This window comes from Artibeus jamaicensis, unplaced genomic scaffold, assembly GCF_021234435.1.
Source record: "Artibeus jamaicensis isolate MK-2021 breed Jamaican fruit bat unplaced genomic scaffold, CSHL_Jam_final scaffold_1964, whole genome shotgun sequence".
Classification (NCBI taxonomy): Eukaryota; Metazoa; Chordata; class Mammalia; order Chiroptera; family Phyllostomidae; genus Artibeus; species Artibeus jamaicensis.
The window spans coordinates 35,131,866-35,155,380 of NW_026522030.1; the positions used below are offsets into that span (position 1 = coordinate 35,131,866).

Below are 23,515 nucleotides of genomic sequence, written 5' to 3' on the forward strand. Positions count from 1 at the left end.
TGCTTGTTCCTCACCGTTCTGAGCCATCCTATTGCAAGTTCAAGCAGACATATCAAGAAAATACAGTTTCTGGGGCTGCCTGGGGAATTTTCTCTGTACGTGAAGGGCACTCAGAGGCAGGTGGTGATGGTGAGCCTCAGCTCTGGGTATTGTGGTGATTTGGTGTCATATTATTTTTTCTTGTTTTTCAGTTGAAATAGTCTCTAGATTTATTGTACCAATAGACTGTACATGAAATGAATAATCGTGTATGTAAAAGCCAAGAAATCCTTTATTCATATAAAATTGTTCTCTTTTTAAAGTTGTACAATGAAACTAAAAGGACACTTCACAAAGGACTTTTAGAATAATATATTGCTGTTATTTTATTAGAAGTTATTAAATTAATACTTAGTATCTTTAATATTTATTTTTTTAAGATTTTATTTATTTATTTTTAGACAGAGGGGAATGCAGGGAGAAAGAGAGGGAGAGAAGGATCAATGTGTGGTTGTCCAGTACTGGGGACCTGGCCCACAACCCAGACGTGTGCCCTGATGGGGAATCAGTGACCCTCTGGTTTGCAGACCGGCACTCAGCCCACTGAGCCACACCAGCCAGGGCTTTAATACTGAATTTTACAAATAAATTAAATTGAATCACAAATTAAAAGTGTTGTTGCTCTCTCACTAGTAATACTAACAACAAATACCAACTTTTATTTTGTGATTTAAAAAATTCTAAATGTTGTTTTAATTTGCTACTCAAAGCCACCCTGTCAGAGAGGTACTCTTTCTAACCACTTTTACAAATGATTATGTAAGAGCAGAATATAAAGGTGGAGTAAGTTACTCAAGGTGACATTGCTGATAAATAATGAAATCAGCATTCAAATGCTGTCCTTTGATCCAGAACTTGTGACCGGCAGGGCTACTGCCTTACTTTGTAATTATTATAAAAGTAAGATGGAGTAATTTAAATAGCCTGGGGAATGAGGAGAGTAAAAGCCTTCAGAATTTTTATCTGAACACACACCTTAAAAGGTGTATGTGTTCACAGTCTCATTTGAAATGATTTTCTGGTCATGGGTTGTCAAGCTTCACATTTCTGTCATGTAAGATAGAAAGAGGTAATTATCTTTTTCTGCATGAAAAGACAACCGGGAGATGAGGGCAGCAAAACCCCAGGATAGTACCATTCATGACACTATGTTCGGTTCAATCACCACAGTGATTCCTGCTACTGTCAAGTGTGCATTCGTTCATTTCCTCCTCCCTAATCAATGAGGTCACACTAAGCTCCCAGTGTTAAACCTTGCAAGCCTATTCCAAGATAGTGATAGACCTGAGGGGCTCTTCTGGATTCAGGGAGGGCCCTGAATTCAGGTCGCAGTCTTATCAGTACAAGTATGACCCCTGCCTTTAGGGGAGGAGGACAGAGTTTAGATAGAAGCATCCACAGTTTAAGAAATAGAGGCAGAATGGAGTGGAGACTGCTTTCAGAATTCATTCCTGCAAGGGCTTCTCGCTGCCTCCAGGGAAGAAAATAAAGCCTAGTTTCTAGCCTCCTTCACAGTCCGCCCCATCCCCCACTCGGTGTAAGAGTTCCAACTTCATCATTTTCACCGTGGTCCCCCAAACACCACACGCTGGTCACTGCCTCTGTGCCACAGCTGCGGTGTGGTCCTCAGGACCTTGTTTTAATCGTCATCTTTAGTAAGACAACAGAAGCTCTACATTTGTATTTACCTTGTTTGAGCTTCTGTTCCTTCCTGGGTAAAATGGAGATATTGTAGGGTCCTACCCACTCCTGGTGTTTGGTTCGATCATTCCAGAGTGGGGCCTGAGAATTTGTAGTTCTGATCATTTCTTGGGTGATGCCAATATTGCTGTTTGGGGTAAGGGAGAGGAATACACTTTAAGAACCTTATCTAAGGTATTGAACCACATGTTCTGTCTCCTCTCAGGTGTTAGCATTTAATAAGGGGCGTGTTCATTGACAGGTGAAAAAGTTAGTGATTGGAAACTAAGCTGTGATAGTCACTCTACACCTCTAAGAAAGATTATAAGACCATACTCAGGCAGAGAAATACCGATGACACCTGGCAATGTGTTCTGGAAGACTCAGAAGTCTGTGTGTCCTGTGAGCCATTCCTAGAAATCAAAAAAAAAAAAAAATTCTGCACGTTCCACCAAGAGAAATCATTTTTATCAGAGACTTCTAGAGATGTGCACAGCACTACGTTACCTCAAATATCTGTCTAGTTGCTTGCCACATCTGTTGAGTGGCTCTGTCAGCCCTGGGGGAGATGGAAAAAACAATAAAGGTGAAGGTAAGGGCACAACTGAGCCCCTGACAGCTGCCTCCTCTTTCTCTCCAGAGGTACAAATGCTGCTCAGGAGGGAGACTGCAGAGCTTTTTGCAGTTGGCAAGTAACAAAGGAAAAAAATGCTCTGGGCCTAGACATCTCACTTTGCCACTCACTGGCTTTTGGGTTCAGTTTCAACCGGTGAAACAAATCTGAGCCTGGAGTTCCAGTAGAAATCTGTCAGGCGATCTGAGGTCTTCTTGGCCTCGTTAGTGGGATTTACTTTCTTCATCAAGTGCAGTGAGGGTGAGCTGATGATCATGCCAGAAGCTGTAAAACTATTTGTCATTTGTTTGCTTTGTGTTTATTGATGATTACTTCTACTCAGAAGAGAGCGGAAAACCTATGCAAGTGTTGATCGAGGACACTCATTCACATCCAGCAAAGCTTCAAATCAGGTCGTAACACTAATCACGCTGGCCGATACTTAACACCCAAGTTAAATTGCCTATGATCTAAAATGCTCACGGTTAACAACTGCTGCACATGCAGCACGCTTGTCATCATAGTCCTTTTTGAAATGATCTACTAGCATTTGTTTTTAAGTAATTATTGCTGTTTTCACACGTTTGGTGACGAAAAAAGTAGTAACTTCTAACATTGCTTTGTGAAAGGTAGAAATCTACAAAATTGTACAGAGTAAACCTAATATTCTGGAACTGATTCTTTAAATAATGAGCCAAGAGGTATTAAGGATTTAATTGATGAGCGGTCTGAAACTAACAATGGGCTATATACCGCCTTTCAATGATATTATAAAAGAAGGAGGAGTGGCAAGGACAAATGAAGGTCACAAAGCAAAGTACAGATGTAGGTGGGAGCTGTTTTCACTTCAGCGGCTCTTTTAGGCTATATTGACTAATTCTAGAAACTGCTTTTAATACTAAAGCATGACATAACAAATAATTGCTGAAGATAAAAGTTCCTTAAAATAAGTGCTACAATAGGTGTCAAAGTGAAAGGGATCTAATACCTCTTCTCTCCAAATCTGAATGAATTCAGTGTGGCCATGCATAATCCGGGAGTGATGGAAGGGTTCGGTTCTTCTGTGACTATGCTTACATGGCATTGGATAATTTATCATCATTTCTGCTATCTCTGCACATTCACCTTTGGTCCCTTACTTTAAAAAAGAACATTTTAAATCCTAAGCAGCAAAAGTGTTATTGATGGTAGCAAATCTGATTTAATGAACCAAGTTGTGGTCTGGTTCATTCAACAATTATGACCTTGGAATATGTTTGCCATAGAATAAAAATCCAAGAAATGCTAATCCTGGAATTAAAAAAAGAAGACCTGTGTACCTAATAGTTTTGATGAATGTAAAAGTTTTGTGTTATATAATTAAATCAGTCAAAATAAGTTATCATTTAAACATAATACAAGCACATTATTTTAATAAGGAGAATTTTATATAAATTCTTACCTTTTATATTAAAATCTTATATATAAATTCTTACTATATATAAGAATTCTTATGTATATAAATTCTTATAGATATTATTATATTTATATATATACTCTTCTATATTTAAAATTCTTGATTTTATAAGGAGAATCCTTATAAAAATCAGTGTAACATGATTAGTTTATAAAATAGGTAACAAATCATTAAATATTTATTAAATGCCAATTGTAGGCACAAAACAGTAGGAAATGTTATAGCTTATACTACAGATAGCAATATATATTTGTTGCAAAAGAGATCACTATCAGCACAGTCTTGAAAGCTATAAAACTGGATTTTGGAGTGAGGATCAACTTTTAGTTGGTATGTTCATGCTGTCTTTCACTACTGGTCAGACAGGGGTCGTGGTGCTTAACTGCGGTAATGATTGTAAGCTTATATAGGGCTTAGCTTAGGGTCTGGAGCTCAGTAGGATCTTTATTAGTAGCTACTATCAAGCTGGATTAGTCTGCTAAGGATTTTGGTAGACTGTGGCATTTCAGCTGGCTCTTAAAGAATACATAGGACTTTGAAAGTAAAAGGGGTATGCTGGGGGAATGTTCTGGGCCAGGAGAATTACAAAAGTGAAGGTGAGGACTTGTGCCAGATACAGTAGAAAAAATGTGAACACAGTTTTGACTGAGTGAGGTGGGGCTCAAAATGTTGGACCTTGAACATCAGAAAGAGGAGTATGGCCTTAGGACTGTACACCACAGAGGGGCCGTTGCAAATGTGTGAAAGGAAAGTGGTAAAATAAAAATATTTGCGGAAGGTTAGCCTGGCAGAAATAGGCAAGACGGTTTGGGGAGAGAAGAGTATGAGTGAAGTTGGGAAGGCTGGCAACAATATTTTAGGCCAATATAATGGCCTAAAATAATACAGGGCCATGAAAACTAAAAGGATAAAAATACACTAGAACTGCTGAGAGTTATTTTAAGGCTATTTTGACAGTTATAACTACAATAGCAATTGCTACCATATAATGAAGACTTAACCTAATGTCTGCCACATAGAAGATATGTTTCAAGTGTTACAGTGTTTAATCTTCAAAACAACTCTATGAGGTAACTTATCCCTGTTTCAAAGATAAGAAAACTGAAGCTTAGAGACATCACATCACAATACATGGCACTTTGGAATATTTTTTTATATTTTATAATATACTGGAGTGCTTATTTTGTTGTATATCTCTCCCATTCTGTTGGAATTTTCAAAAGGGCAATCTCTTTACATCAGCATTTCATTCTCAGCAGCCCAATGATAAGAATGCTATAGAACATCCAAGGAAGCACACACCAAGGCACATCACAATTACATTAGCCAAGATTAAAGATAAGGAGAGAATCTTAAAAGCAGCAAGAGAAAAGGAGACAGTCACCTACAAAGGAGTTCCCATCAGACCATCAGCTGATTTCTCAATAGAGACCTTCTAGGCAAGAAGGGGCTGGAAAGTTTTCCAACTCATGAAATCCAAAGACCTACATCCAAGATTGCTCTATCCAGCAAAGCTTTCATTTAGAATGGAAGGACAGATAAAGTGCTTCTCAGATAAGATCAAATTCAAGGAGTTCATCATCACCAAGCCCTTATTATATGAAATGTTAAAGGGATTTATCTGAGAAGAAGATAAAAAATGTGAACAGTAAAATGACAACAAACTCACAGCTATTAACAACCAAACCTAAAACAAAAACAAACTAAGCAAACAACTAGAACAGAAACAGAATTACAGAAATGGAGATCACATGGAGGGTTATTAGTGGGGGAGTAGGGCAGGGAGAATGCTACAGAACAGAGAATTTAGCAGATTTTAGAGGGTTGGATGGATAGATGGACGGATGGGTGGTTGGATGACTGAAAGCTAACGTAGCTAGTATGTGAGGAATCAGAATTCACACCTGGGTCGTCTTGTTTCAAAGCTGTATAGTAACCACCATTACTCTATTTCTGTGACTACAAGATAGAATGTAAGATGTGAGGGAAGTAGAAGCATGATTCAAAGGACATGACCAAAAGAACGTCTTTATTTATAGCAGCATTCTTCAGGGATATACTTCCCATGTGGCAGAGTTACCTGTCCTGAAGCAAGTTTTTCCAGAGCCCAGAATGCCTATGAAAAACCATATTTGGCTAAGGGCAGTGGCAAAACACTGAGCAGAAGGGTCCAAATGAAAGCTGTGTCACACAGACCTGTTTAAACACATCACAGCATATATTTTATAAGCTATGGTATCCACATAGCATGCTGGCAATTTCAGGTTCTTGTGGTTTACTTTTTTATTTTCCAACAGTGCTCTCCAAATATAACTTGGAAAAGGTTAGAATCCATGGCACAAAACAATGTCCAGATATAAGCAATCATTGTGATTAACTGAATGCCCAAAATATCATGGTACATATATATGTTTCTCAGGAAGGGAAAGTAGTGATGCATATGTTTTATTGTATATACCCATCATTCTCTCAGGTTAGACAGTGCGATATACAACTGTACGATGTATTATAGTGAAAGAATGTTTGCCTGTGGTCTATAAATATCATCACTTGGTCATACAATCTAGTAAATTCATACAATTTACACTTCTGAAATTTCTCTCTCACCCCAGATCCTCCCAGTGTGCTGATAAATACTGCAAAAAACATTTATTTGTTTGCATTGTAATTTGCAGGCTTGTAAGTTTAGGGTTTCTTTATTGAATGCAGCCTAGGAAGAGCTCAGAAGTCTGAATCGGAATCTGCAGGGAATGGAGTGGCCGTGGAAAAGTATGTAACTGAGGTGGACCGGCAGAGAGGAGGAATGTTAAACCCAGTTCAGCAAAGAGTGAGAAGGCACGGAGGCTGGACCGAGTGTGGCGTTACTTGATGATTTGACTTTTACTTGAAGTAATGCAATTTTAAGCAATACCTTATTAAAAAGAAAAATTTGACCTCTTTACCTAGTTAGGGATTGAAAACGATGTTTTTGTACCCAGTTGAGAAATGAGAGGTTCTTACAGACAGACCCTTCTCTTTGCCAATTTCACTGCCTGTATGGCTCGGTGCCTCTTTTCCGCTTCACAAAAGGAATGAACAACGTGTTTATATGGTTTCTTCTTCTCGGCAAAGCCAAGTTCTTATTCACCCTTCAGCAGGTTCTTCATGAGAGTGTGCACAGGTCGTAGAGTCACCAGGGGTTACAGAAGATACTCACTCTTTTAGATCTTGGGTTTTTCCCTGGCACTCGGGAAACCACGTCATCGACGCGTTAGGATGCAGTGGTGAAGAACCAGGTCTCCGTTGTCAGACTGGCTCCATGTTCAGCTACCGACCGCGGGCAAACCTGCCTTCTCTCTTTGCTTCAGTTTCTTCATCTGTAAAGTGGGGAACGTATTTATCAGAAAATTATTGAGTTAGTATGTGTGAAGTAATTAGAACCTAACTTGACATATGGCAAACACTCAAATGATAGCAACTCTTAAAATATTATAATATTTTTATCCTAGAAAATCAAGCATATACTATGTATGGGAAACTCATCTTTCCAAAGAGTAGGCGGCAGGTACAATTCCAGTCTACAGTAATTGCTTTGATACAATGTGCTAGACTTTGGGCTAATGAAGACACAGTGCCTGTTTATGAGGTGCTATAGTCCATTTTATGGGTTTATTGCCACTGGATATGTTTAACCTGCTAAACAAATTGCGTTTGACTTGCAGGAGGATGTTAACAAAGCAGTGAAGGCTGCCCGCCAGGCTTTTCAGATTGGCTCCCCATGGCGTACTATGGATGCTTCAGAGAGGGGCCGGCTCCTGTACAAGTTGGCTGATCTGGTTGAGAGAGATCGCCTGCTGCTGGCAGTAAGTATTGACCCAAGTGGACAGGTTGTGAGATCTCTAGAAAGCATTCATTGTTTGGATTACAAGTTGTTTTGATTTCAGCGATCACTACATACACTCTACAAAGAAATCAAAGAGAATTTATCTACTAGCTCATATAGGAACACCACCACTGAGTTTACTCTTAGTAATCTGCACTCTGATTCTGGATGATGTTAACTTCTACTCCCAGAATAGATTCTATAGTCTAAACTCTGGCAAAAAAAAACCCTAGTTAAAACAAATTAAACATATTTCTTTCTTTTACTCTGGAGTTTCTCAGAATGATGAACAGGGAAAAAATGCAGTGTGAATATCCAAGAAAAATATACTGGATTTCTCTAATTTACTTGACCACTGGTGTCTTTGAGTAGGAAATCTCAGTTTTTTTAAGGTGCCCAAAATATTTCTCTAAAATCCATCTTATTTTTCCTTAATCTAGCCCTCTGAGAGAGTTAATAAATGGCCACTTTTTCCCTTCCTTAAATGAATATGTTTACAATGGTTTTGACCAAATTATGTTTGGAAAGATAAGGGAGGAATAACCACTCTTTATAGGTGGAAAGGTAAGGGAGGAATAAACAAAACATTTAATTATTCATGTGTTTATAAAAATTATGTCTTTATGCATACTTTTTTGTAACAATCTAGCAGTCAGATGAGTCAGCACACGAAATGGACGGGGGAGATTACTTCCTTGGTATTCTCATTTGGGTGTTACAATGAAACCAGTTTAACGCAAACCAATACTAAGATCAGGTTTCAGAGTAAATTTTTATTACCTTTTGAATCTTACACCGGCAATAACAAAGAGGCTTACATATTTTTAAAAATCAACATTAGCAATTAGGGTTCCTCAAAAGACCATTTATTACATTCAAAGAGTACAAAACTATGAAATCAGACAATATATACAGTAAAACGACACTGACCAAAATGTTCTGTAGGAAAAAAGAAGAGTTTGCCAAAAGTTGGCTTCCCTTATTTATCTGATCTGTGGATTGTACAGTGTTGACTGCTTTTGTCAGCACAAGATCCTAAGGGGGGAAAAAGAACAGGCATACAAAACCCACGTTTGATAACATTTTGAGATAGTGTACAGTATAAGGCAGAGACAGAAGATTGTATAACAGATGAGGAACACGTTTAAGAGCTTATTACCTGTACATTCCTGCCCCAGAGGATATTAGGTTCCAAACAGCTTATTAAAGTTCTGCTTGAGAGAAGGAGGAAAAAAGGAGAGAGGTCATCCTATAATGGCTAGGGCACTAGACTAGAAAATGTTGAACTTCACAGCCTGACCATTCAAATAATTACGATAATAGTGGCAAAGCTGGGAGGTTATAATAAAAATTCTGCTGTAGAAACTCATGGGTGAAAGATCCAGGGACTGCTTAGTTTTGTGTGAATTGATTGGTTTTCTCCAGACAGAATGCAAAATTAAAAAATTTTTATCGAGGCATTATCAATAGTCACTGACACTAAATTGTCACCCACATTTGTATTATACAAGAGAGATGTTGGAACCCTGAACAGTCTCAAGAGACTAGGTGCCCCCTTACTAGCTGTGTGCATGTCAAATTTTGACCACTTCCTAGAGAGCTGATGACTTGCAGGACATTCAGACAGAGATGGAAGAAGCACCAGGGTGTAGAAACCAGAATCCTACTAACCTTTCTATCCATATCTTGCTAGGTGACCTTGAGCAAATCAAAGAAAGTCATTTTAACTCCTTTTTTTTGTCTCCTTTTTAAGAAGAGGAGTTTAGACAAAATGACTTCTATTTCCAAAGTTTTCAAGCACATCATTATTCAAAATATTAACTATACAGGGTCTGTCCAGAAGGTATCCAGCCATGTAATATGAAAAGTAGAGACATTTATTAAAGAATATGCAAGATACAAGAAACACTGTACATAGGACAATGCTGCCTCAGTCCGCTTCAAAGTAGGCACTATGGGACCTCACACAGTTCTCCCAATCACCATCGGCTGCCCCATTGTATTTTCCTGAATCTCAGTGACAGTCTGAAACTTCTTCCCTTTCAAAGGTGATTTTCATTTTGGGAAAAGCCAGAAGTTGTGGGGCTGAAGAGGGGCTGAGTAACCTGGGTGAATTGATGTTTTGCCAAAAAACTCTGCATGAGACATCATGTATGAGCCAGAACAAGCTGCCAATCACCAGTTGCACATAGCTTCAGCCTTCTCAGTCATCCAAATAGATTTTGTGGAGGAATGCTCAAGCTTAATGCAAAATTTGTTGTAGATTCATTGCTACTCGCTCAGTCATTTTGAAGGCAATGGCCACACAGTACACATGCTCACTCAATGGCATCTACCACCCCCACTGACTAGTACAGTGAAGTCGTCCTTGTGCACACATGCACATTCCAGTCCATTCTCCTTGGCTGCCAGGTTACATCAATGTTGCACAAACTGTTCTTGTTATACTAACAATGGTTTGACTTTTTCTAGGGAGACTTCATATATATTTACTGTAAAAATTTACAGAGGTCTAGATCTGGGGTTCGATTTCTTTTTCAGACAATGGAGTCAATGAATGGTGGGAAACTCTTTGCCAAGGCATATCTGATGGATTTAGAAGGCTGCATAAGGACATTACGCTACTGTGCAGGGTGGGCTGACAAGATCCAGGGTCGTACAATACCTATTGGTGAGTAGCTTTGACACACAACTGGGGCGAGGGTAGCAGTGAGGAGATTACTGCAGAGTTGAGTGATTCCAAACACTCCCTTTTAAAGATGTCAACCAAAAAACCAAAATTATTGTCTTTTCTTGACTTTGAGACAATGCACTTCTGAACCCGGAAGTTCAGCTAAGATTCACAACTAGCTTTTGAAATTGTTTCTGCGTAATTGTGCGGAAGATAACACAATAGATATTCTAGAAAATAGGAAAGTGAGAACATTCTTATTCCTGATTTACTGACTTAGGCAATTTTCTACAAGCCCAAACTTTTCAAAGCTGGTCTCTGAAATTATTTATGTGGGTTTTATTCCAATAGTGGCATTTATACCCTTTCTAAATTATAATTATTTAAGCCATTTTGCATGTTCCAGTGTGAGTCAAATTACGGTCCTCTATGCCTAGTCTAACAGTATAGTTACAACAGGCTAGTTAAACAAACCAATTCACATTGACTGTTTCAAATAGCTTCAGAACAAAATGGGACTATGTTTATAGCCCTATTTAAGGATCCATGTGAGTGAATGGTTTATTTTGTGTTTCAGTATTTTAGCAGAATATGCACATAATGGGATGAAAATATTTAAAAAACATCATTTTGGAAAACATTATGAGTAAAATTTGATTCACACCAATGTACTGACTATAGGAATACAGCGCCCTCCAGGTCTGGCCCTGATGGGCATTTTCAATGTAATTAGAGCATCCACCAGGTTATAAGTGATAGCCAGGAAGTTAAAAGGGGAGAACGAGACCATGGTAATACCAACACCTGTGGCTATTTTAGAAACTCTTACTTAACCCTTTGACAAAATGGCAGAAGGCATTTGTAGTACCAATAGATTTTGATAAGGAGCCTTCTTGCTATGATAACCGAGAAGCTTTTGTGAGAACTAGACTGGAGAACATAAAGCACAACATGACCTCAGGGTGACCACTTCAAATTTTGAGGCTTAGGAATAAATCAAATCCAGACTGAAAAAAAGGTGCCTTTTGCTTCAGGCATCTTCTTCATGGATTAAGAGGGTTTGCTTTTATAATTTGGTAGACAAACAAACAAACAAACAAGCAAAAAACATTTTAGAACAAACCAATAGGAAAGAGTTATTGCTTGTAAGAAGATGTATTTCTAATTCTGCTGCTTTTAAATATTACCATTGTTTAAATGATATTACTTAAAAAATTCCACCCTGGCTCAGTGGATTGAGCACTAGCCTGCAAACCCAAAAGCTGCAGGTTCCATTCCCAGTCAGGGTATATGCCTGGGTTGCAACCCAGGTTCCCTAGTTAGGGGTGTGTGAGAGGCAACCAGCCAATGTATCTCACACGTTGATGTTTCTCTCCCTCTCTTCCTCCCTTCCTTCCCTTATCCCTAAAATGTAAGTAAATAAAATCTTTTTTAAAAATCCATCATTACTGGTAGATCTTAGAGCTTCCAGAAACAGAACTTTAAGAGTTCTTTTCTTAGTCACATAACTTTTACGTTTCTTTCTCATGAAAGAAAGGAAACTTGGAGAATAAGGATGGTTTAGAAAACTGTCCTATATGATGAAAGGTAGAATTAAATATCTTTCAGATCTTTTCCATTTTTGCAGTTTGGTCCTGGCCTAATTTAGTTTTATGGTTCCTCTCATTTCAAATTACTATTTAAAGGCTCAAATTTTTATTTTGTAAATAGTTGGAGATATCTCCTTTTTTGTTATTGTTGTCTATACCTTCCTCTCACATCAGATCCAAACTAATATTTCATGAATGTCAAATGTCATTTGTCTGTAAAGGACTATGTGTTTTATTTTCCAGATGGAAACTTTTTTACTTACACAAGACATGAGCCTATTGGTGTGTGTGGCCAGATCATTCCTGTAAGTTGGTTTCCTATATAACTTTCAATCCTAAAAAGAAAGTGAGCTCTAATTTTATTTCATTTGGTAATGAAGTTTTCTGCAGTACAAATGGGCACTTAGATATTTGCTAAATTTGAGGTCAATGTAGTAAGTGTCAAACTTGGATCTCCCTGTGACTGAACTCCTTGCGTATGAATTGGATAGTCCAGAAACTTATCTATACACTGCATATCTCCAAGTGTGTTTCGATATTACAGCATCAAAAAATCTTGACCTTTTAGTCAATATTTTTTTAAATGTTGTATTATATACTCTTTTTGAGACTCTTTATCTTTAAAAAGCAGTATTATACCTCACTTCAAATGCTGAGTGAATTTTTTAAAATAGAGGAAACTACTGGAGCATTGTATGGAATATCCTCACTTTAGATAAGGGGCTGTGACACTTCAAATTCCTCTGAGAAAAGGTAGTATTTTGAGCAAAATCATGGAGATTTTCTTTTAAGCCCAGCAAATAGGAAACTAGCTAAATGATTTCACTTTTGCTGACGTCTTCAAAAGGCCAAATGAAAGATGGTAAGATGTCCCAAAGTTTTAGATGAGGAATAATAATGACATCTTCTGCACCAACATTTTGAATGAAATTTCTTATTAGTTCAAAAACTCCAATCAAGTCTATAAAAACTGCACAATCCCAAATACCATTAATAGCTAACATTTACTGCCCTCCTATGAAGAACTAGTCACTGTATTTTGCCCCCTTTCTCTATGACTCCCCAGGACAACTTTCTGAGGTAGAGAAGACTTGTATCAACCCTTATAGATGATGAACTCATGCAGAGAGAGCATGCAACTTGTTTGATTCACATGGCTTGTTGGTGGTTGAGCTGAGATTTGAACCAAGCTCTTGGCCTTCAGACCCTAGACGTCTTTGTCTTTGTCTTAGAAATAAATGCTACCAAATAATATTATCGGGTAAATAGTTACAATAGTTGGCCTACATACAGAGAGAGGAATAATCACATTTATAAACATTTACAGATAACTTGTAGCATGTTTAATAGTAAGGCTTATTTTCAAACCATGCAATGATTTTTTTTCCTGATAGAAAAAGCTTAATATAACAGCACTTGATAACATGTTGCAGCTTCCTCCTGCCCCTGTTCTGTGTCTGGTTTCTTTGGAACTTCTTAGCATTTATGATTTGCCTTTTGGCAATGAACTTAATTAGAATACCCCAGATGATTAAACAAAACCACTACAATTATTATTTAACATCTACAGGAAGTGTATAATGCATGAGTTAGATTAGTGAATGTGACTTTCAGCAATACAAAGACTCTATTGTTACTTATTGCTTTCTAGTGGAATTTCCCGTTGGTTATGTTAATTTGGAAGATAGGGACTGCCCTTAGCTGCGGAAACACTGTGGTTATCAAGCCGGCAGAGCAAACTCCTCTCACTGCTCTTCACATGGCATCTTTAATAAAAGAGGTAAGTTTCCGAAATCAAAACATGAACAAAACTCAGGAGTCCTACTTTACAATAGGAAGACCTCATTGGCTGCTACTATAAACTTCATGACCTGTGCACCATTCCTGTCCAGTGGTGCAGATACACCAGCACGGCTGTGGCTGTGGTCTCTGCTGCTGTTCCATCCAAATGAACCTCTGCCCAAATGGGACAGGAAGCCAGGCTCTAAAGCTTCATGTCAGTCACCTCGTGATCCCATTTTGGTTTCTTTATCCCAATTCTCATGAATGCCAATTCATGTTAAAATTGATATAACTTTGGTTTATAATTGCCACAAATGGCCTGGAGTTTCTGCAAATTTGTTTAAACTAGGCCATCTGAGGTTTGGAGGCCTCTGTGCTGATATGCTTGCTGGTAATATTGGGCCACCTTATTTTAAACACATCTACCCATGATTCTCTTTTTTATTGTGGTTTCCTCTAAATGTACCATCTTAGTCATTAGGAACATAAATTTAGGAATACTGAACCCATATTTTAAAAATACTCTTCAGCCCAGGCTGGTGTGTGGCTCAGTGGGTTGAGCATGGGCTGCGAACCACAGGGTCGCTGGTTCATTTCCCAGTCAGGGCACATCTGTAGGTTACAGGCTGGGTCCCCAGTGGGGGGCATATAAGAGGCAACCACATATTGATGTTTCTCTCCCTCTCTTTCTCATTTCCTTCCCCTCTCTCCAAATAAATAAAATCTTTTAAAAAATAAAAATACTCTTCACTTCAAATTTTAAAAAGTCAAAATAAAGAGCAGATTTATAGTTGCAGGAGAGGAGAGATTTGAGAAATTGAGTGAAAAAAGTGAAGGGAGTAAGAAGTATGGATTAGTAGTTGCAAAATAGTCATAAAGATGTAAAGTACAGCATAGGGAATACAGTGAATGATATTGTAAAGCCTATGTCTAGTGCCCGGTGGGTATTTGAAACATCGGGGGGAACATTTTGTAAAGCATATGCTTGTCTAAACATTATGCTATACACCAGAAAGTGATACGGAATATTATTGAATGTAAGCTATAATTGAAAAAATAAAATTTTAAAAAAGGGGTGCACAGGCTTGGTTAAAGGGAGCAAAGAAGAGAGGGGAATGAAGGCCATCTGTAATAGTGCCAACAATAAAAAAAGAAAAGAAATATCAAGGTATTGTGATGCAAATAACATGCAATTTTTAATGTGCCTATGTCACTTGCCACACTGTTTTCTACTTGATGATTCTTTAAATAAGAATAAAATCAATCAGTGCAGCTTAATCATGAATACATGATGGTTCTCATCTATACTCATTAAATAATGGCCATGGAAATTTGCAACCCAGGTGATATGCCCTGAACAATCAACAGCTAGAAACTAAAATGTGGGATCCCTTTAACTTCTTGATTTTGCTTTCTTTTTACATGAGTAATTTATGAAACACTTCTATACATATTTTCCTCTCATAGTACTGTTATGCAATTTGAGACAGCTATCACTGGATCCCTGCTCTCAAGAAAGTCAAAACAGACCATGAAAAGAAATGGTCCCTCAACAATGCAACCAACCCTGGAGGTTACTTTAAGTGGGTTAACAAATGATAAAAAACAATAATAGTAGTAGTACTACTAGTAAAGCCACTTACGTGAATCTTCTTTGGTATAGAAACTCATAAGGTTAATGAAGTGGCAGCTTCGATCCCACGCTCTCCTCTTTTTTCATGGGAACAAACCCTCACTACTTTTTCTTGCGTCCTTTAGGCCGGGTTTCCTCCTGGAGTCGTGAACATCGTCCCCGGTTACGGCCCAACGGCAGGGGCTGCCATTTCGTCTCACATGGATGTGGACAAAGTGGCCTTCACTGGATCTACAGAGGTAACGTCATCTACTTAGGCCGGCAGTTAAGAATGTCTGCATTTCCCGCTGTCAGAAGCATGTTTTATTAAACTGTTTTAACACAGACATTTCCTTAAAACCAAATTTCATGCTAATGGTTTGTTTCTCATTCTAACCTTCAAATGTGTTTATAGAACATAAGCAGATATAGTTGAGATGAAACAAAATACCTACTACCAACTTAGAAAGACTGGAGTGGACTGTTTCCTTTGTATTCGTTACTTTCCCTGATGAGAAATAGGACCAGTGAGACCTTGTTATATGATTAGGTACAGTTTACCATAGAAAATATAAATTAGGCTACAATGATTTGTATGAATAATACAAAGCTGTAGATTATAAAACTTAAATAGCAGGGCCTCACCCTTAACTCCTTATCTGGGGCTCTCTCTTCTATCATCATTCTGAAAGACCAGTAGCTCATCTACCCTGGATGTTACTGCCGGCCTAGACTGACTTTTCTGCCTCTTTGGCTCCACCTGGTTAAAGAACAGGGCCTCAGCCATGGACATGGCAAAGAGAGGCAAGGAGGGCGAGAAGAGGAGGTCAGCTGGAAGGTGGAGTTTGGGAGAAAGGGTTCCCACCGGTTGAGATGATTTTCTATCGCAAATGAAAGAAAGTGGTGAAATCATACTGTATGAAGGAAAAAAAACTTTTTGAGTAATTTTATAAGATTATATGACATTGTCAGATATTTAATACAAAACATAATGCACAGTATAGAGGGTGAAGAGCTAGAATAACCTCTTCTTGGAAAGCTGCTGGCATGAACGAGAAATGAGGCAGGATGTGATGAAACAGAAAGATGTGTATGAAGTGCTGTAGGGAGTGCTGAAGGGATAACAGTGTTTGAATGGGGGCTAGGACTTGCCCTGGGTTTGAACAATGGTTACTTTTTTTAACTTCCTGAAGCTCAAAAGACAAGAACATTCTAGATGCTGAGGAAAAACTAATCGTCCTACTTTATACTCCGATTACACACTCCAATGTAAAGAAACATTTTCATAGAGAACTCAAATGGTATAAAATCAAATTTTATTTTTCTCAGTCTCTTAAAAATAAGGTGAATATATGGTCCTTCTTGTTTATTTTTTAAATAGATACAGAGTAGAAAAGGTTTGCATTATGCAAACCCATAATTGAGGTAAGGGAAAGCCAAACCCGCATTCAGGATTCTGCGGGCAAAACAACTGGGAATGTTCAAGACATGGCCAGAAATTGAAAAATGGTGAGGTCACTGGTTGAGATCATAGCAGAGCAGGTAAAGGCCGGAAGGCCCAACTCTCTCAGCCTAACATTCTAGACCCATCTTTGCAGGTACCCCGTGCACATTTCCAGCTCCAGATCGCACGGCCACTCATTCCTCCAGCTCATCTGGGCTGGGGGCTACGCTCCCCTGATCCCACCTCCAGCACCACTGCCTGTCAGTCTTGGCTCATCCCTGAACCCCTAGAGCATTCTGGGGACACTTTGCCTACTGACAAAGAAACCTTGAGAGTAGAAGACTAGGAAACACCCAGGGTCAAATTCTGACTCTACCCCTCTTCGTAGTATGTCTTCCAAAAGTTAAGGATTCTTGCTAAATTTGAGTTTCTTCATTTGTCAAATGGAAATAATAATGTCTACCTTTTTGAGTAGTACAGAATGAAATTGAATGAGCTAATGAGTAGTAAAACAGTTAGTACCCCAACGAGTACTTAGGAAATGGCACAGTTTTTATGTGTGTTCTCTATGCATTTCCATTTCTTTATTCCTTCCTCCATTCCTTTATGTCTCACACTGGTTTAGGAGTTGTGAGGGCAGAGACAATCACTTCCTAATCATGCCATGTGTCTTTTCATTCCTCCAGGATTTTCCTCATAAGAGACCACAGTCTACTATAAGGTGGTTCCTACCATGTCCCCTCTCTGGCTTTTCCTCTCTGGCTTTCACTGCAGTCCCAGAGGCACCCTGAATTTTAAAACTCCCCATCTGTGTTCCTGTTGTCCATAATGTGTAATTATTATAGTGTATGCTCATTGCTTTCTTATATACTCTCTTCTTTGCTGACTATATACAAAGACTGTCTTATTCATTATTATCTCCAGAAACCAGCACAGTTAACTACTTCTAAATAAGTATCAAAAAAATTAAGTTGCCTAAGATGATTTGCGAAGCTACAAAGAAATCAATCTTTCTGAATTCTTTTAGCTTCAGGTTTGTTACCTGGCAGGTGGGGAACTTACCAAATGCCATAAAAGAAGCAAGCTATGGATTACATTTCTTGTGGTGATCGTAGCAATGAATCTCATTCTAAAAATGCTTCTGGCAAGGCCTGAATTTTAATGTCCCACTGGATTCATTTAAAACAGAATCCAACCCACCTAGTGGTGGATACAATAAGTTAAAAACACTTTCAAGAGCACTTGCTACTTCTGCCCCACCTGGCCAGGCCACAGTTTCAAGTCACACACTGTTTACCATAATCTTAAGAGTTCTTATCGCTTCTTCATTCTAGATTACTTTGGGGAAAATGACGGACTTTTACATTTTTCCCAGTTAAGGGAAGAAAATCGTAGGAAAAAAAATGGATGTTTTCTTGTTTTGACTTATCTGTACTTTGGGGAAAACTCCAGCAAACCTGCGTATTTGCCATCTGACCTGGCACTGAGTAAAGGTGTCATCTTCCTACTTCACTCACACCTCTAACCGCTCTTCAGACTAGTTCTTGTGACATCTGTAGTGTTAGAAGAATGCCTCTGATCTCACTTTGTTCCCCAAGACAAATATTATCTACTTGAGTAAAATTTCTCCAGTAAACTTTTCTAAGGAAAATAAAGGGAACAGAAAAAAAAAGGATGCAAAAAAATGTATAGCAAATTCAAAATGCAAAAGGCAAGGTATATTATCTAAGAAATAGGAAATTCTTAATTGCCTTAAATGAAAATTCAGTTTAAGGTTGTCATAAGAAGTATGTATGGAAGGAAAATGGGATACGACAGAAATTTCAGGTTAGGTTTTCCCACTGCAAGGCTAGTTTTAGTTTACTTTTATTAATCTTAGGAGTTTGATTTAGTCCCATAAATCTTTAAAGAAGGTGACAACATCAGCAATTTAATTAATGTTCTGCTCTGTAATGTAGTCAGTTCAGTAACCACATAAAATTTAAACATACATTCAGCAAGCGTCTACTTATCTTTGTTCAGTTGGGATAGAAACTTTTTTTATTAAAATCTGATGTGTCAAGAAGGAAATGAGACAAAGAATAAAAGAAGCAAACTAAAATGAATCCTCTTTTTTAAAAAAACACAATGATCATTTTAGAGCATTAAGACTTTAATTTAAAAAAGTATAATAGCTATCATACAAGCCAGGTTTCAGAGATAGGAAATAAGAACAAGTACAGAAAATAATCTTGTTGGGAAGAGATCCATTAAAAAAATAAATAAATAAAACAATGTCTTTCTTTGAAGAGAGGCAGCTAGCATTAAAGAAGAAACCAGAACAGTAGGATTCCAACTAACTGAAGTAACCACACAGAGTGCAGATCCAATTTCTTTCTTCCTACTCCACTATTCAAAGGTATAGGAGAGAGCAAAAGGTCTGTCAGTCAATCAACAGTTAAGTGGGCCCATTGTGATAGATCATGCCGAGAAGAGGTATGCAGAGATAGAATATTGTCACTGCTATAAAGGAGGTGACGTCTGTTTGGGAATTGATATCTAAACAAATAATGCAGTATGAGGGAGACTTTGAAAGAGTCCTCATGATGGTCCCGTGGGAGGTCAGAGGAAGAATGGGTCATGTCCACCTAGAGTCATCAGAAAAGGATTCAAAAATAAGCTCAGACAAGAGGTGGACCCAAAGGAAGGGTAGGATTGGAAGCAGCCCAGGTCATTGAGCATCTAATGAGGAACAGAGAGAGACTGAAATGCCATTTAGTCTGGACAGAGTTTTCTAGATGTCAATAGAAGATAGAAAGTCACATTATATAAGTTACAGTTGGAGGAAGATAATGTTAAATCTATCAGTAGAAAGATGTTCTGCTTAAAATGAAAAAAGAACCTCCCATCTAGCCATGTATATCAAGATTAGCTTTTGTATTTTTTATCTCTCTCCTCATGAGCACTTTTTTGATTCACCATGTAGTTATGCTCGGATGAAGGAGCCTTTGACATATGAAGATGCCAAATCTTGAAAAATGCCCTTTAATGATGACACACACTTCATACGAATTTAAAATGCTAACTAAGCCTGTGTTCATGAGAGCAGATTAAGCCTCCTCTCTTGTAATGCTCCGTTTCAGGTTGGCAAATTGATCAAGGAAGCTGCTGGGAAAACCAATCTGAAGAGGGTGACCCTGGAGCTCGGCGGCAAGAGCCCCTGCATTGTGTTTGCTGATGCAGACTGTGAGTAGAAGCCACTTGCTCATGTTTCACCCCTCATCCTTTTTGGTGTCTGGTAAGGTCACAGAGTGAACTTGAAATTTACAAAAGGGTTTGCTTCTAATGCCAAGGTGCAAGGCATTACTCAGGGTCCAAAATACTCTTGAGCATCTCTCAAATTGTCCTAAAATTGTAACTCTAGATAAATCTAACAGAGACACTATTTTTTTTGGTTTCAAATAAATCACTATTTACCCAGGTGAACTCTTGATGAATTAACTGTTTCACATTTAGGAGCCATAATATATATTTTTAAATTCCATACCTTTAAATATTAATATCACATTAAGAACAGTGAGATACCCTCAGATATATTGAACTGAGGCCAACAAGCACATTTATTCAGATTTTACTATTTGTTACTATCATTTCAGAATCAGAAAGGATTAGAAAAGTTAGTTTGTCACCTGGATGATAAGGAGTAGAGTATATTGAATCAGTATCTGACTACATGACTCATGGTTTTTCTGTGTCGCCATATCACCTCTGAGAAATATGTATAAAATACATAAAAAGATCTCTTCTTTAACATGAATGTCTTCCTTGCAGTGGACACTGCTGTCGAATTTGCACACCACGGGTTATTCTACCACCAGGGCCAATGCTGTACAGCTGCATCCCGGCTTTTTGTGGAAGAATCCATTTACGATGAGTTTGTCCGACGGAGTGTTGAACGGGCTAAAAAGTATGTTCTTGGAAATCCTCTCACCCCAGGAGTCAATCAAGGCCCTCAGGTGAGTATAAAATAAAGAGATAGCATTCACCAGGGACAAGAGTAAAGTGTTCTTTTTAGGACTACTCTTTATTGAATAATATTACTTCCCAGATATGTGTCTTCCTAGGTGACAACACTGTATTGGTTTGATTAAAAAATAATTAATCTAGCTCCCAACAATGAAGAAAATGTCCTGTCTTTGTGTTGCCTGGTTTTTATGTCTAAAAGTTTAAGAGTCATGTTGAGGATAAAAGATGTAAAAAAGAACAACAGATGATACAAATTTCTTGTTTTTTTCCAGCCTGCATGCCTCCTGATTTCTATACACAGTTCTCTGTTCACTTCAAAGTTCTTGCATTTCTCTTATATATTTCTGCCTCAGAATCAGTCCTTTGTCTCAGCCTCCATCCCACAAACAGAGGCATCTAACATGTCTCTAAATTCCCTCCATTGTCTGTAGTTACTCTAATGGTGACCCAAGTGTCCTTAAAGGTCTTGAGTTCCTGGGTTTGTAGCAAACTTCTCCTTTTACTGGTTAAAGACCAATTATTCCTCCAGGGTTCCCCTTATGTCTAGTTAGAACCCAGAGAGACATAATAATGTCTCTCTTTCTAACTCTTTCTCCCTCTTATCCAAATGTCACCTTTTCCTCTTCCTTGCCCCGTTCTCTGTTTATTATTTGTTGTTGGAAGCTCCTGGACTGTTGGTTCTAATTTTACTCTTGCCCTTTGAGATCTTGATCTAGATCAGTGAGGGACAATTTTGCCCCCCACCAAAGGGATAATTGGCATTGTTTGAGACATTTTAGTTGTCACAATTGGCGGTGAGGAGGGCTCTAGTGGCATCTAGTAGGTAGAGGCCAGAGAGGGTACTGAACATCTTACAATGCACAGGAGAACTCACAACAAAGATTTATCTGGCCCAAAATGTCAATAGGGCTGCTCTAGGTTCTACGTGTTAAGCTCAGAGGCTTTATTCTTTGACTAAAGAATATTATTCTTTGACTAAAAAATTTATACACTGTTCAACACTGTTGATTTGGGGGGGGGGGAACATTATTCTCAACTTATTCACTAAACCAAAACTAAATTTGATTAACCAAAATTCATTGAACACAACTATCAGCTAAACCGTGGAATAGGTGCCTGACAATGCCATATGAAACACAAGGTTATGCTACCCGACCTCATGGTGTTTATACTTAAGATAAGTTAAAAGGCTGTCTTGTAGTTCTCTGCTCATGCAAGATATCCTACTAGGAAAATCTTAAGGTTAAGCAATGTGAAATATCCAGACATAAAACTCAAAAATACTTGGCAAATAAAGTAATAAGTTGTTGAACATTATGCTTTTATACTTTGTATTTATCTTGGAGTCAATGAGCACATAGAAATAGTTGCTGCTTTTGATCATATTTGATGACTTTTCAGTTAAATGCCGAGACATACCTGAACTTCAATTTTGACTTGTCTCCTATTAAAAAAAAAAAATGGGGTTCTAAATTTTCAGTTGTAGTTACTGCTCTTTTTAAATATCTATCTATACGTTTATCAATGCAAATGAAAGCACTTTTCCTACTTCCTATTTAATATACTGGTGTAAGATGATATATAGATAAAAGATAGATAGATAAAGTTAAGGGAAAAGCAGGAAAGGAAGGCTAAGAATGGGGCAAGTGGAAAGGTAAGGCAAGAAAACAGGTGGGAAGAGAATACCCGAGATACTTAACATTAAATATTGTTGGGCAATACTTTCCCCCATTAGGGATCTGTTAGTATATATTATAATTTCTAAGAGAAGGAAATTAAAATATAATAAAAGAAAATGTTTACTCATAGAATTCTTAAGTAAATAATCCAGTGATCTTACTGCTTAATACAAGACTTTAATTTCTATAAATGAACAGATTTTTATCACAGGTTGCATTGAAAAAGAATAAGTAGATATCTTGGGACTTCGAGAAGTAAAAGGCTGAAAAGCCCTTTGGGGCTCGTTTACTCTTAAAAATACTCATTTGTTGTCATAAGAAAGAGCTTTTAGAAAGAGACATTTATTCACTAAGCTCTAGAATAAACATGAGATAGCATATAAATTATTATTTGTAAAGATTTTATTATTTTTAGAGAAAGGAGAATGGAGAGAGAAAGAGAGGGAAACATCAATATGTGAGTGCCTCTCAAGCACCCCCTACAGTGGAATCTGGCCCACAACCCAGACATGTGCTGTGACTGGGGATTGTAGGGACAGCCTTTTGTTCACAGGCAGGTGCTCAATCCACTCAGCCACACCAATCACGGCTAAATTCTTAACTGATAAAGTGCTTTTCCAATCTGATTTCATAGACAAAATATGCATTTACTTAAAAATTGTGGAAATGAGTATTTTCATTTGGAAAAGGATTGATGATATCCACATAATGTGCCAACATCACAATAGTGTCTCATCTTGGCCTGGTGTAAAGAGATGGACTTTTGAGTTAGAGACTGGATTTAAAACCTAACCTCCCCGAGGCCTTGTTTTCTCATCTATAAAATGGGAGATAATGATATTAATTTTAAGGGCCATTGTGCACTGAGATGAGATAATTTATATAAAGTATCTATTTGTGTGTTGGGTTCACAGTATGTATTCAAATTCCTGTTAAATAAATGAAAATAATGTGCTTTCATTTATGCCTATGGTGACAGTTATCATCACAGGTCAATAACTTTATATATCTACTTTCATGGCTCTCGATGGTTGACAGTTTCTATTTAATTTGAGATGTGTCGGTGTTGTTTCTCAATCTGTT

The 23,515-nt window shown here is 37.9% G+C and overlaps 1 protein-coding gene across 1 annotated transcript in view; it reads left to right on the forward strand.

Annotated features, from left to right (window-relative positions):
* The window catches only part of ALDH1A1 (aldehyde dehydrogenase 1 family member A1), a 53,725-nt gene that overhangs the window by 15,194 nt on the left and 15,016 nt on the right, over positions 1-23,515 (forward strand). Inside the window, exons 3-9 of the mRNA XM_037140348.2 lie at positions 7,490-7,630; positions 10,192-10,321; positions 12,154-12,215; positions 13,562-13,690; positions 15,451-15,564; positions 19,871-19,973; positions 20,559-20,743. Coding sequence (XP_036996243.1) covers positions 7,490-7,630; positions 10,192-10,321; positions 12,154-12,215; positions 13,562-13,690; positions 15,451-15,564; positions 19,871-19,973; positions 20,559-20,743 — 864 coding nt within the window. The remainder of the gene's footprint in view (positions 1-7,489; positions 7,631-10,191; positions 10,322-12,153; positions 12,216-13,561; positions 13,691-15,450; positions 15,565-19,870; positions 19,974-20,558; positions 20,744-23,515) is intronic.